The sequence below is a fragment of the Esox lucius genome, chromosome 3 (assembly GCF_011004845.1).
Source record: "Esox lucius isolate fEsoLuc1 chromosome 3, fEsoLuc1.pri, whole genome shotgun sequence".
Taxonomy (NCBI): Eukaryota; Metazoa; Chordata; class Actinopteri; order Esociformes; family Esocidae; genus Esox; species Esox lucius.
The window spans coordinates 6,971,359-6,986,406 of NC_047571.1; the positions used below are offsets into that span (position 1 = coordinate 6,971,359).

Genomic DNA, 15,048 nt, shown 5'->3' on the forward strand with positions numbered 1-15,048 from the left:
ACAAAGGTACAATAGGCTGACTATGTTCCGGTGTCTACGGATCTATTGACTCAATCAAACCAGCCTTGGAACAGCCTCTTCCCTTTCATTTACAACTCCATTCAGTTGGTTATTGGGGTCGCATATCTGAATGGAAATGACACTGGCTAGAGAAACTAAACTGTCACAACGCCAGCCAAGAACTGCCCCTGTACTATATCATGACGCAAATACACAATTACTATGAGAGGAATCACTAATGTATTCTACACAGCAGCCTACTCTCCTACATTGCACACTCCCGAACAGCGCTCCAGTTGATAGCAGTGTATTCGATAGGGAATTATGACAGTTGGGGAGCAACCAATAAATGCAGGGATTTTCCAGTATATAAAACTCCAAAATAGCCACCTTCCCAAAATCTCATACTGCCTCTGTGTGTTGGCATGGAAAAACATAATTTTGTGCTGATTCGCTTAATAGCCTACCAGCGATATACTGCAGCACATCTGACCGTAGGAGGAAGCTTTTTTCATATTGGCAGTGTTGCCAGATGGGTAGGTTTCCCCAACAAGTGGAACAATTGCCCAACAATCCCCAACTAATTGAATGGGCTTGGGCGGGTCGTTTTATAGATAGGGTTGTACAGAAGGTATAGCGTTTGTGTGGATTTCACAGTTCATTGTCAATGATCTGGCAACCTTGCATACAGGAACTTATGGGTCCTGATGTTGCGGAGATGAGCAACGTCGGAAAAACAAGTGGAACCTAGCTTTCTGTTACACACAAGCATGTCAAAGTATTTCAATAAAACTCAATAACGCCTAAACTACATTCAATCCACAGAACTTTTCAGACTTCTAGCAGAATCCTTTTTTTTTTTTCAATAGAGTTCACAAGACAAAGATGACAGGTGAAAGGACAATCAGATCAGGGTGTGTAGGCTACTGTACCCAACAGATTTATAAGCAATAATACAATGTAAATATATACAATTAACATATTTAAGTCACTAACAATATAAATATATGAACGTGAAGACGATGAATGATCACAGCAGCAGAGCCAAGTAGCCTACAGCTGAAGGAAGTCAAGAGAGGAGGATAAATGATGTGGCTTCAAGGCAAGGATGGAGGAAAAAACTACGCAACATGGCTGTAATATATTGGCCTACAGCTCTGAAGTGTTTTTAATGCAAGTCATATTAACAAGAACATAGTATAACAAGGAAAATAGACAACAATAATATTGACTGGGATTAATTATAAAGCTTGAGGAGTGACTTCATATTTTATGTGATTCCTAGATCTTCTAATAAACATAGTTTTGATGCTCAATGGCAAACTGTTTTCGGGTGGCTCAGACATAATGAAGAGATAATGATATGCTCTATGCTAGAAGCATAATGTGTTTGGGGGCTTAGGAAAATAGCCAAGCAGAAACTATAGGCTGGATGCACTTAAATCCAATAAAATGGATACTAGTTCTGGACAAGCAGAGGAAATATGAGGAAGTTAATATGTAAAGAAAATATTTATTCCTTCTGGTTGCTTTTGTAATAGGGAGGACATTAGCTGCTCAAATGGATATGGACAACAAGGCAGATTTATCACTAAGTTTTTTTTCTCAAGTGGCCAGATAAAGTATATCACAGAGGGGTGTCCGGTAGAGCGCATGGTAGCGGGGGTTGGGGTACCACCTTTGACTAATTTTCAGCCAGGAAAACCCCTGTTAACATAGCCAAATAATAAGTGGAGTCAAGAAAACATTTACAGCCGTTTTCATCTTCGCTACGCCCTTCTGGCATTCAGAAGCCAGAAGGGCCGCCCTCTTGTAAAAACTTTAAAATCTGACCATAGGTGCAATTAAAAGCACACATCACACAAATAAACTGATGAGCACATCTATATAAGCACCACAAAGTTAGTGAGTTTGCACAAAAGGTCCAGCCGAAAAGTCTTCCACTACTGACCCATCCTCTCTGATTCGGAGATTCTTTGCACAGTGAGCACTCTGGGAGCGCATTCGGGTTAACTGTCTTGCTTAAAGACAAAACCACTGATTTGTCTCCTTGTCTGCATCGGGATTCCATCCGGTGCTCTAACCTACTAGGCTACACGCCCCGCCCCCCCTCCCTCCCTCCCTCCCCAGCAGATGGGACGTATATTCACCTCTGCATCCAGACACAGGCCTCTCAGAACATCTTCAAGCATAAAGGACACCATTGAGTTGGGAAAACTGGAATAGAATGAGGATGACAAGCCCAAAGGATAAAAGTAGGGTTAGGATGAATCCCAATTGACACCCTATTCACGGTCGTGCACACATTTTAACAAGGCCCCTAGTGCACTAGATAGGACATTGGGGGCATTTTGGGCCAGTACTGTAGCTGTCTAGCCACATTGACAGATCTGAGAGAGGAAAACCAGTAAGCAGGCCTCTCAGCCCAGCTAGACCGCATACAGGCAGTCAGCTGTCATACTGTGGCACTTGACAGGCTCCAGTCTTTGGAGGAAACCTTGTAAATATTCATCACCTCCCACCCTCCATCGGCAGAGAGCACAACAAATCTGAGGGCTTGCTGAAATGTCGGACGGCGCACGACGGGAATTTGTTTGGCTTTGTCAGATTCCTGGACACCGAGGACAGGTTGACAGACCGGTTAAATCAGAAGGGTATCAAAAAGCTCCCTATTCCCTACAGGGTCCACACGTTTTGACCACAGGGCCTGTCAAAAGTAGTGCTCTATAAAGGGAATAGGGAGGTATTTGAAGAGCAGACATGATTATTCAGAGTTGCAGCTGGGCATAGCATCGGTCGGTGGGCTCCCATGGCTGTTTGGTATTTTCAGGGTGTTGTGTGACGCCAAGACTTCAAAACATCATGCCAAACAAACCATTGATCCCAAGTTAAACAAATCATACACCAAACCAATGTGCAAGGACTGTTATTTACATTTTCCACTGAAAAGTTGGAAACCAAAACAGGTTTAGCTGAACACAAATGTTCGGTAACAGCATTATAGTAAAATCTCCCTAATTTCTTTGTGACCTAATTTTCCCAGATGTGTCATATCTACTTTAAATTACAATTCAAAGAGCAAAGCGGAAATGCCAAAAACGCAGCCTTTCTTTGCACCTGGTGAAATTGCATTGTGTCCAATTCTTGCAGTGTGCTTGCATTTTTGAAGAGCTGTAATACAACGCCCCGAGAACTGCTCAGTCGACAATGTTCAGCAACACAGTAAGGAATCTAAAAACTGCTGAACAACCAGTGATTGAAAACAGTAGCATCTCTGAAGTTTAGAACAACGGACACATTTCTGGGAATCAATAAGAACAAATACATGTGTACTAAGGACTATGGAGAGAAAGTACATCACACAGATCATTTGGATGACAGTGACTGAACGGGAATCAATAAACATCACTGATTATGACTGCAGTGAAGATGACGAACATCCCATGTTTCAAAACCAAAACTTCACATAAAGTATACAGACCAGAGAATACCCTCAGGCACTGTAGCCTCAGATATCTCCGAGCGGTTGTCATTTCCACAAGCAAGCGTAAACTCAGACTGCACACCGTCATCTTCACCTCCATCGACAGGGGACCCAGGGCCTGAGCGTCCTCAACAAGACGCTATCTGCGCGTGTCGGATGCGGCAGCGCCATCACCACTCAAAGGCGAAGAGCCGAACGCCACTCTGAAAGGGGGAATGTGGCGAGGGCGGGGAACGGGGGTGTCTGGCCGAATCAGAGACGCCCTACTGACTCATCCCAAGGGATATACGCCAGCGAGCAAGTAAATGTTCGTACCTCTTTCCTTCTGGTCCCTCGTGGGAATTGACCTCGCCAGCCCGGCCTTGCAAACCCCATGTTCCACCAACCGGCTAGGTTTAATTCCTACGGATAATGAATTGCACCCTCCTGGCATCAAAGGTCTAAAATTGAATAGAAAAATGGTAGTGGAACTGGCTTTGGAGGCACATTGTTGGATGTAAGGGGGCTTATGCAGTGTACTACCCCACCAAAACTATGAGCTCTGGTCTTAATTCTGGTTAAATGTGTTAAACAGGGAAACTATTTGGGTCCATAAAGTAATATGGCAGGACTGAAGGATTTAGGATGACACGGACAAATAATACTGAAGAGGGAGGGATGATGTCATCAGGTTTCGTTACGTACACCTCCTCCGGCTCGTCTATAGCGACCATTTTTCGGTGGACTTTGACCCCAGCTGGTGCTAGACTATGGCGACATCATCTAGAATGCGGCAACTACTTCCCTTAAAGCTGTTACTGTGTTTTGCCACAGGAGTATGTTTTATTATGAGAGACAGGTTTAGACCACATCACTGCATTTTCTCCAAGAAAGATCACTGCAAACCAATACCATACCCGGCCTTAGGGACAGTTAACTCTGGAAATTATTTTAGTCTCTACAGAGCTTTAGGTAAATTAGCTTTTTTTGATACACAATACACATGAATCATTTCAAAACACTCTCAGATTGGATTATTTGGGCCTCAAGGGCAATTCAGGCAGGTGAGTATAAGGTATGAGGCCTAAATGTTCACTCAGTTTTGTTTTAGTTTTAACAGCACCTCAGCTCATTTCACGCTTTGTATTCTGTTGAGCACGGATTACATGTTATTCCTGGTCATCGTTTTAAGTGTGAGGACCTTTCATTAGGCCAATGCCATAAAGAAATGAGCACTTAGCCATTTTGAAACACGACAATAATTACCTATGGCACTAAAGAAAGCAGGGCAAACCACCTGTCAGAATCTCCATCCAAAGGTCAAAGGGGGCTGCGACCAACCTTCCATCCCGACTGAAAGAGGTGGAGCCCAGAACGTTGTAGTAACGCAACACCCTGCCCACCTGGCTGGCTCGGAGTGATTATAGCACTTTGACTTGCAACTGTGACATATTCCGTGAAATGCCACAGATAGAATTCATTAAACATTCAAACAGAGAAGGGCTTAGCCTGTCTCCGTTAGGCTGTGCGACTCATTAGGAAGGCTGCCAGAATAAAACATGGTTGTTTTATTAATGCACAAAATGCCCCCTCATGCTCCAATTTCAGTTTGCTTTCATAAGACAAGAGAATTTTGAGTTGTCTGCTTTTATGAAATGTAATTACCTATGCACGTTCGCTAGGACAAAGAAGAGGATATGAAAATATGTTCAGCCTTAATGAGAAGTTGCAATGCATTGTGTAAACATGCCTTTTACCAAGTTCCCAGATCATAGTTTCCCAAAATTCCTTTGCTACTGTATTGATGCGTTCCAAAGAGAATGGATGAGACAACTGTTGTAGTCTGCTGCACATTGTGATGTCCTTCATACCAACACAGACATTCAAGGCAGAGCACAATATAATACACAACACTGGTGTAGGTATTCAAACACAAAATTGGTGTATTCCAACTATTTAGTGTGACTACTTTGGGAAAAGCAAGACTGTGTCCTAAATGGCACCTTATTCTCTACAAAGCGCTCTAGCTTTGAATCCCTATAGGAACAGGGCGCCATGTGGTAAACAGACTGAAAAGCCAATGATTGGCTGGTTGCATTAAAGCATATTTGAACCGGCCTGCAGCATTAAATTGAGCTGAAATAAGACAGTAGCTAGCTAGTACAATGAGTAGACATTTATTTACAGAGAGCATTCCTTTAGCTGTACAGCTTTAATTAAAACATCTGATGTTGGAGATCTGAAAAAAAGCATTGTATTAGACCCAGATGTGACCAAGGAGAGGTTGGGGTAAGATACTTCAAAGACTGTAAGCAACAGCATTGCCTGATCCTTGAGCCATAATGAACGCTACTGCTCGTATTTAATGACATACTGGCTAGTCAGAAAAATGCACAGTCCAAACAGAGCAGGACGTGTGTCTTAGGCTTGGTTGTGAGTTACTTCTATTTGGTGAAACCAACGACAAGTTAACTCTGTGGCTGAAAGCAACAGAGCCTGCTCACAGTGTTTTTCAACTACATCAGTGCTGGAATGATAGCAGAACCTAGGCTGGTTATCACAGATAGAGGGTGAACACAAGCGTCAAGCGGAAGGCAAACCAAACAGAAGCACATGAATAGGGGGTTTTGTGTCAGACGTTTCACTTGTGTCCATGTCACATACACAGCCCAACACACCTTCAGCTTTATTTTTTAACCTCTTAGTAAAGTGTAAAAACACATATCAGGAATATTGCAAAATGTGATAACACCTGAATCATACATGACATAGGCTAACCATGACTGTCACAAATCCCTGTCTTATGGAAAAAATAAAACAGTGTGGACACTTAACTTGTCATCACTAGATAAACTAAGGTTCAGCAAATTCAACCGCTGGCTAACATAATCTGAGGTGCACTGAGGGGACAGCTGGTGGACTGGTTTGTTGCGAACATTCACCTGGAAATCGGATTAGGTCTGTCCGGACACCTGTTGGCAAGACGCGTCATGCCAGATTTGTTAATATGGTCCACAAATAATAACATCCCAGATCTCTCTGATTCACAGCAGAAAGGGTATGTATGGGTGATTCCACCCAGAGATCAATCTATGCATACAAAAATTAAACTAGATGGTAACTTTGCAATAAATCATTTTTTAAGATATATTTTCTAGATAATTTATATTTTATTGATAGACATTGTAGGGAAAGAACCAGATGAACCCATCCTGTAGTGGTATTCCATTCTGCATTATAATTCAGTTTATATTCCCTAAAAAGTTCACATTGTTTGGATCTCAGCAAAATAGGCACATTTATTTAGGCAGCCTCTACAAACCTCAATGTGATGTCTGTGTTGTAGCAAAGCTCAGAATACATTTTACCTACATCCTAAAATGTGTAGGACAGTCCCAGTCCTGTTTGTGCAAGCCAAACATGGCATGACAATTCCAATGAGTTGGAATGAGAGGCAAAACTTTCTGGAGTGCAGGTTACCAACAACCCTGATGAATACGAGGTGAAAATAGCTCAATTATGAGCAGTGGTGCCTATTATCTGTCCAGAAAAAGGTGTTAAATCTCAGGAGCCCCAGTCAAAGAATGATCTGAATATAGGTCAAACTCTGAGAGGAGGTGAAAAACCCCAGAACAGAGGATAAGAAGGACCTTGTCAAATAAAGTCAATACATAATTCAAGACAGAACCTAACCCATTTATTTGTAAAAGGTGTTTACATTTTATTCTGATTGATTCTAAGCAATAGACTCCTGCTATTTAAAACTCTTCAATTGTGACAGAGCGAGTTTCCCCTGTGACAGTTAGAATTATCCCTCCAACATTTTTAAATATACTACCTATTCAAAGTTACTAGTTGATTTTAGCATTCCCTTCTGTCCTCACAGCAATGGGCTTAACTGGGCCTTGTGGACTCAATCAGGCCTGGATAAACACGATCATATATGGATAGACTTTAAAAAGTCATAGCGAGAATGAGGAGGCGGTTGGGGATCAGAAAACACTATCAACATTGGCTTATTGAATCGAAAATAACTTTGCATGGAGCCTTCACATATCTTGAATCTGCTATGTAACATTTTATTTTGTTATGCCTGGGTAAGCTGCTGATGCTGACTACACCCGCCAAATGCGACAGTGAGAACAAAAAGGCACTATGCGGCGTTTCTGGGTTCAAATGTTATCATGTTTTGGAATAAATTGTTTAGCTAGCTTACAAACACGCTAAACCTGACAATTCCCAAAGCGCAATCTCCCCATCAAAAACTAAAAAAAAAACATTACTAACGGCCCTGGCTTCGGAAACATGACACTCGCTCTATGCAGCATAGCCTATAGCTACATATAGTGTCGGTTACATACCCTGACACAAAAAACATGTTGTCAAATGCAAGATCACAATCACAGTTTGAGTCAGTGGTAGCCAGAACTTGACAAGCAAAAATAATAAGTGTTCTTGTCTTCAAAAGCCACTTCAGGATTATACAATTCCATCATAAACGTGACGTTATATTGATAACACTCAGATAAATTAAAAGTGGGATTCTCTGTTGCGCGGATAAAGATATGTCATCTTATAGTTCACAACAATTAATTTAATATTTCTAAAAACGACATCAGTTCATACATTAACAATATTTATTTCAAATTGGCGTATTGGTTTGTCAACGTGTTTCCATGTCTAACAGTCAACATCCGATACAAAGGCTGTCGCAAGATAATAAAAAAAGTAAAAATAATCTGATATTATGTTGCAATTTATCGTAATATGATTCCCCATAAATTAGCAGCGGCACTTTGCGCGCTTTATGTCCATCCATGAATTCCCACACCGGTTTCCAATTACTCTGCAGCACAGAGTGTCAGTTTTTCCGCAAATCCTGCTAAATATAATAAATATAACGTGGAAATATTACACGTTTCTTACCCTCTGACAACTCCAGTTCCAGCTCAGCAAGTCTAGTTCGCACCTCCGGAGGAAGAGGTAACGTATCACGGTCCGCCATTCTGCTTTAAATTTACTTAGCTTTCTATTTTCTTCTGACCGAGTCCAGTAAAGTATTTCAACACTGTCCTTCCTCCAAACGACGCTGATGCATAGGGCAAAAAAGGAGCGAAGTAGGAATTCTGAAAGTGTTTTGGCGAATATCGCTCTGCTCGCGTCGTTATTCAAGTCCCGCCATGGTTGGTTGTCGCTCTAGTAAGAAAAAAGGTCTGAGCTGCTGCTGCTGCTGTTGTAATATTCCAAGCTTTGACAGTGCGGCTGAGGGATCCGACGTTCACTCGTTTCTAGTACAGTGCTCTTACTGCTCTGTGCCCTCTCATATTCACGTGATGCTTGATGCACACAAGAGCCCGATGGAGGGCGCCACATGCCCACTTTAGGAAAGGTCAATATTTCACCACCGACAGAGCCTACATATCTTTGATTTTGTCACGTTCAGTTCTCAAACCGTTGTCGAACGTTACTGATAAAAATTAAATGAACCGAGTAGACTCCCAATTCTACATGTCTAGGTAGTGTTTATTTTCGGAACCTTTTAGAACTTAAATAGTTATTAAATGCAGCTAACCATTTTCCGGTTATCAGGGTTGACATCCCCTGGGCTTTCAACACAACTATATAGAAACCACCACTTGTCACGATCATTTTCTGTTTAACCAGGAATACTGGCAACCCCCATTCGGTCACCTCTGTGAATCAGAAATCTCAAATCAATATCAAGATCAATATTGATATTTAGATGACATCCCGTAGGTCTGATATTTGATTGGAAGGTGACTTGATTGGTCAACAACTCAATTAGAATTCAAACATCTCCCAGGTGGTTATAAAATAGCCAAATTTCCTTGTTTTCCTGCACTCCTCTTTCTCGGGCTCTTCTCTTCTCTCTATGAACTAGACAGTATGATTCCGCTATAATTCTCTGGGCCTTTCGGTCTAGAAAGGCAGCTCATTGTAACACAATCTTCCTGTCTCATTAATGTTAGTATCATCTTGTAACTCAAGCAGTGTGCCTTGTTTAATGTGATCATTGACAATGTAGAGTAATCCATTTACTGTTTGATTTGATTATATTTGTCTTTCTTACCATGACTGATGTTACTACCATCACTCCTATTTTAAATGAGTTAGAAATAGTTTATTATACTTTTTGAATATGTTTCAATTGCACATTTTTATGAGTTACCAACATATATGAAAACGATAACTACAAAGTGAGGGGCCATACAGTAGTGTCACCAGCTACACATCGATAGGTACCATATATACGCGACATACAGCGTATATGTGTGTGCCACATAATGGAAAGACGCCACCACAGTCTTGAACTAACCTGTTTTTGGCTGTTCATTCTCGATTTGTGAAAGCAATCGCTGCTTAAATGGATGTCTCCGGTTCCAGTCAGTGCTTAAATCCTGCAACTGCACACTGACATTTTATCAGACACTTGTTTTCATCATAAATTGAGAGTGAAGGCCGTAGCATACCAGATTAGCTTACGTATCGCCGATGACGTCTTCCATGACACAGGCCTGTGACGGTGTAACGGTATGTGTAAGATTCTCAACACCTGCCATGAACAAATTGTAGCTGTTCAGTCATATCGGACGCACATGAATTTACATATGAAAATAGTGCTTCAGATAATGACATTGAAGTCAGACTGGTTAGCCCTACATGTCAAACCGATGATACACTGGTAGTTATCTGTCTGTATTGTCAAACCGTGTTGTTGACATCAGTGACATTACTCTCCACCCTGGTCTTAGGGGAGTACATAACATATTGTACGTAAATCAGTTGCGCAAGATTTAGTGTTTAAGTTGTGTTACATTACAATCCCAAAGGTTCACGTTAGAATTTGTAAAACGTGTCAAATGTTATGAACACGACTAAAACATACCATATCTAACATCTAACGATATGTTATGAATTATATTTAGATTAGCGTTAAGGTTTGGTATCACAGTAATGGTATTAACATTGGGGTTAATATTTGGGTTAAGCTTAGAAAAGGAAAACAGCTAGGTTTAACATTAGGCATTACAGTACTGGGGTTAGTGACTAAGGTTTAGGTTATGGTTAGAATTATTTTTTTTGCCTCTCGATGGATTCGAATTTTTTATCATTGGAGTGATGGTCAAGGATTTATAACCGGTCTGTACTTTAACGTTACCTTATATAACGTAACATCTTACGAATTCAGCTGTCAAGTTTTTACTTAAAATAATTTACATATCCCTACTGAGACCAGCCTGCACTGTCAGTCTTATTGACCCTCTGACTCCTTTGGCTACACAATGTCTGCTTCACAGATATAGTCTGCACATTACCAAACCCATATTTCAGGGCAATATCAGTTTTTCACCTCCAGCACAATACGGTGTAACCTGAATATTACCTGATTACAATTCTCCACAGGTGTGCCAGCTATCAACTCTCAAACGCATTAGCGTTATTGAAGGTGTCATCTCACAGTGTCCCTTATTAGTTGATGTAACAAGCCTCTGGCCCTTATAATGCATCAATTCAGATTCCATACTTTTTGTCAAATGGCTGAGCGCTGCCGTTCCGCACGCTTTTAAAGTAGTAATGGATCAGGTTTCCCTAGGCCTTCATTACCACACGTCGTATGAATGCAAACATCCTTAAATGGCCCCTAAAAATGACCGATCGAGTATCTTTGCCACCGGCCTCCACACAAGCTTCTTCTGACAAATAGGCCGCAGAGTCACAGTCTCTCGGGCTTGCCCTGAGAGAGGCTGGGTGGTATAATGTCCCAGAATGCCTGTACACATTAAGACAGATGGCCAGGATGCGCCCTATCGGAGCCAGCTGACCAACGATGATGGTGCTAAAATGGCCAGAGGACAGCATACTAAGATGGCCAGATGAGTGCACACACAAATCCTCAGCGTATGATTCATGTGCACACGTGTATTTGCTCGCCGATTGAGGATATCCGATGATATTTCCTGCTATCCAATGACACAGACAAAATGTGCATGTGGAATCGAATGAGACTCCTGCCCACGCAACCATACTGAACTTCTCCGTTACACGGCAGCCACAGGAATCAGGCGTTGGGGAACTCGTCGCTTATTAAAGTCAATCAAAGCTGTTATTTTGTCTCCTTATTTGACTCATTCAAGAGTGAAGCTACAGGGTTCTGCACTTAAATAATTAAGAAAACAAGTTGCTTTTTGTCGGTTTCTTCTGTAGCGGGTAGAACGTAACATTGACACGATGCTGGCGATCGCTGCAGCGTACCTGAAGTGTGAGCAGGTAAAACGTTTTGGGAAAGCCAATGTGATGCTTTTGAGTGGGAGGGTTGGTGCATTTTTCAACATCAGGTTTTCTAACTTGTGTGCCCTAAACATTTTGTAAAGAAACCTGCAACATTAACACTGTTTGCTATACCACTGCAAAGATAACAAAAAATAACTTTTAAGTCCACAGCTTTATTCTGATCTCCACACACCTGTCCCCTGTTAGGACACAGGCACTCCATATCTTCTACTGTGCACTACTTTAGACCAGAGTCCTATGGGGAATAGAGCGTCAGTTGGGATGCCTTAATAAGCAAAACAGCCATGAAATCAGAAGACGAGTGGGAGAGTAGGTCTATACAGGAGAAGTACTTAAATAGTGAGCTTACATATTGCTCATGGCTGTGTATTGCTAGCCGCAAGACATTTTTTTGGATCGCATTAAACTGCAGATCCACAAGGAGCAGTTGAAGAAGCCTGTTGTTTTGTGTTGGGAGTAATAGACTATTGAACCTTAGTAGGATTTTGCTGTGGAACGTATTTTTTCAAGATGTCCTTGTGTGAATATGTTGCCATCTTGTGGCTAGTGATTCACATGGAATGCAGAGCTGCGCTTCGGTGGGCTCGGATATGATGTGGTGGATGGACAGCCGCTCATGGCCGTGACAGAATGAGAGATGTTACTTTATTGAAGGTTACTTGACTGGGCAATTATGTCTGGGTTTACAATGCATACAAAAAAATAGGTAGGTATGAACTTTACATTTCAAACAGTGCAGTTGGAATGGGATAACTGACAATGACTAACCCTGGCTTTTGGCCAGCTGCTGGGAATCAATAAACCCCGATTATATATTATTGAATTGTTTGAAAAAGCAGCCAGGCCGGCTTCAGGCATAAGCCACATATACGGCCGCTTAGGGCCCCCTATTGTAGGAACTCAGTCTGGGTCTTTATTTCTTAAATTCAGAATAGTACCATACACCCTAGTGCAATATTAAATGTATGTCGGTATCTCACTTACGTCCGTTACAAAATTAGCTGTCAGTTTTAGATTGGTACTTCGTTTTGCTAGCCATCTAAACTTTTGGTAATCATGGCTAGATTGCAACTGGGCACACAGTGCACATCATTAGGGGCTCTGATCCACAGTCCCCAATAGCTTAAGTAATCCTAGCTCATATAATTTAAACATGACATAGAACAAGATTTTACACCCCATTAAAGTTTATGGCAATGGCCTTACCACAGTGACTATCAGGGCAAGCACATCATGCTTATGTTGCTAGGTAAGACAATCCTGTCCCAGATCCTTTCCATATACCCTGGATAGTGCTGAGTCAATTTGCACCGTCCTCTATGAGAGTCCTGGGTACTGTCAGTGTGCGGCAATCTCAATTTGAACTTGGTGTAAAACTGCAAAATAAAATACAAATAATGATGTGCCCCATCACAAAGTAAGGCTTCAATTTGTCCTGAATTGTTCAGGCAGCCATATAGTCTTCCTGGCAAATAATGGCAAATATTAAAACACTGATATACTGGTAGACAAAAACAGTCACATGAAGTACAACACAATGCAATTATGTGTAGATTGTCTCCTTACAGTCCTCTTGCCATGAGGTAATCTGTTTGCTTGCTTGAGTCATTGAAGATAGGAGTCTCATCCATTGATTTGATGCATTTTAGACTGCCTGTGTAACATGTTATATAATTATGAAGACAATTTGGTCTTTTCATCTTTGCCATTTCTTATATTAACTGTAAGGGAAGATGTTAATCTCACATCAACCCAGAACAGAGTAAGATGAACATGAATGCTGTAGATGTAGTTCACTTTGCATTCTCAGGAAATTTAAGCAGTTTTCTTTTGAGCTGCAGCTTAATTGTTCAAGACTCTTCTTTACGGCACCCGACCATTCTTGTAAACATAACAGTAGGTTTCAACTTCTTAAAGACCAATATCAGTCTATACAAAAGCTTTGTCAATATATGACTTGACCATGATAGCTGACCAAAACATTTTAATCTGAGGAGTTCAAGAACTCCAACTGAGGTTAAGTTATGTTGCTAATCACTTACTTTGACCACTGACTAACTCCTTAAGACTTAATTAAATCATTGGCTTTTGTGGTGCTGCTGTTGGTTGGAATTTAAGCATACATTTTAGAGAACAAAATGGTCAATAACAGTGAAAAAGCCATTATGAAGTTGAAATTAATATTCTGACCTTGGAAGACAGCTGACCAAAAAAGGTTCACCATAACAAAAATGTACCTGTAAGACAGATAAGCCACAGGAGGTGGCCAGAGATGTCAGCCATTAGCATTCACAGATCACTTCACCACTAGACTCAACTCAGGATGGACCCACAGCCACGATCCACAACCTCATGAGAAATAGAGTTGTTCTGGGCATGTAGGACTGCCACAGGAACTGGCAGAACAGATGACAGTGCAGGAAAATGAATTCTTAACATACAGAAATGGTGTCTGCAAAAGTACAAGCAAATGCTTCCAAACTTATTGGACAGCAAGCAATTTATCGTTCAGCGAGACAGTGACCTCAAACACACTCCTACAACTACTGAATTTCAGGGAGGTTCCTGACTGAAATCTCCAGATTTAAATTCAACTGAACAAGGAATTACATTTGTTGAAGATGAGACTTAAGGCAAATAGGCCTCAAAACCAAACATTGGAGATGGGTGTAGTGCAGGATAGGCATGACAGAGAAATCAAAGAAAACACAATCTACTGGGTTCAGTGGGGCACAGACTTCAAAGACATTTCATGCAAAGAATATGCAAAACAGTACTAAACCCAAATGCTTAATTTGAACATGAATCTGTCATTTCTTGCAAATCATTTAAACCCTATATTCAATAGAAAATAGTACCAAGACAACATATCAAATGTTGAAACTGAGAAATTAAAATATATGCTCACTTTGAATTTCATGCCAGCAACACATTTCAAAAAGCTGGGACAGAGGTAACAAAAGACTGCTAAAAAACTAAACCTGGTGGAACATCTAACAACTAATTAGGTCAATTGGCAACAGGTTAGTAACTTGATTGGGTATTAAAAGATCATTCCAGAGGATGGGCCTGTCAAAAGTGGGGATGGGGTTAGGGTTCCACTCTGTGAAAGACTGCATGGGTAAATAGAGCCACAATTCAAGAATAACGGATCGCAATGTAACATTTTAAAAGGTTTGGGGATCTCATTATCTACGGTACACAATACCATTAAAAGATTCAGAGAATCTGGAGTAATCTCATTACGCAAGGGACAAGGGTGAAAACCAATA

General features: G+C 41.1%; 1 protein-coding gene and 1 long non-coding RNA gene across 12 annotated transcripts in view; both read right to left on the minus strand.

Moving 5' to 3' along the window:
• The window catches only part of LOC105017907 (disco-interacting protein 2 homolog C), a 170,203-nt gene extending 161,151 nt beyond the window's left edge, over positions 1-9,052 (minus strand). For 4 of the 11 annotated variants that reach the window (XM_020045428.3, XM_020045425.3, XM_020045423.3 and 1 more), the window contains exon 1: positions 8,390-9,051. In XM_020045428.3, the coding sequence (XP_019900987.1) occupies positions 8,390-8,468 (79 nt within the window). In that variant the 5' untranslated portion in view covers positions 8,469-9,051. Of the gene's footprint in view, positions 1-8,389 lie in introns of all 11 variants that reach the window. The other 7 variants (XM_034290886.1, XM_034290885.1, XM_020045433.3 and 4 more) reach the window with 3 other exon arrangements.
• A 3,350-nt stretch (positions 9,053-12,402) lies between these two features.
• LOC109615170 lies at positions 12,403-14,244 on the minus strand. Its single transcript, XR_002196147.2, has 2 exons — positions 14,014-14,244; positions 12,403-13,430 (listed from the first exon to the last, which is right to left on the minus strand). It is a non-coding gene; the product is annotated as an uncharacterized LOC109615170 (long non-coding RNA).
• Between the last annotated feature and the right edge of the window lie 804 nt (positions 14,245-15,048).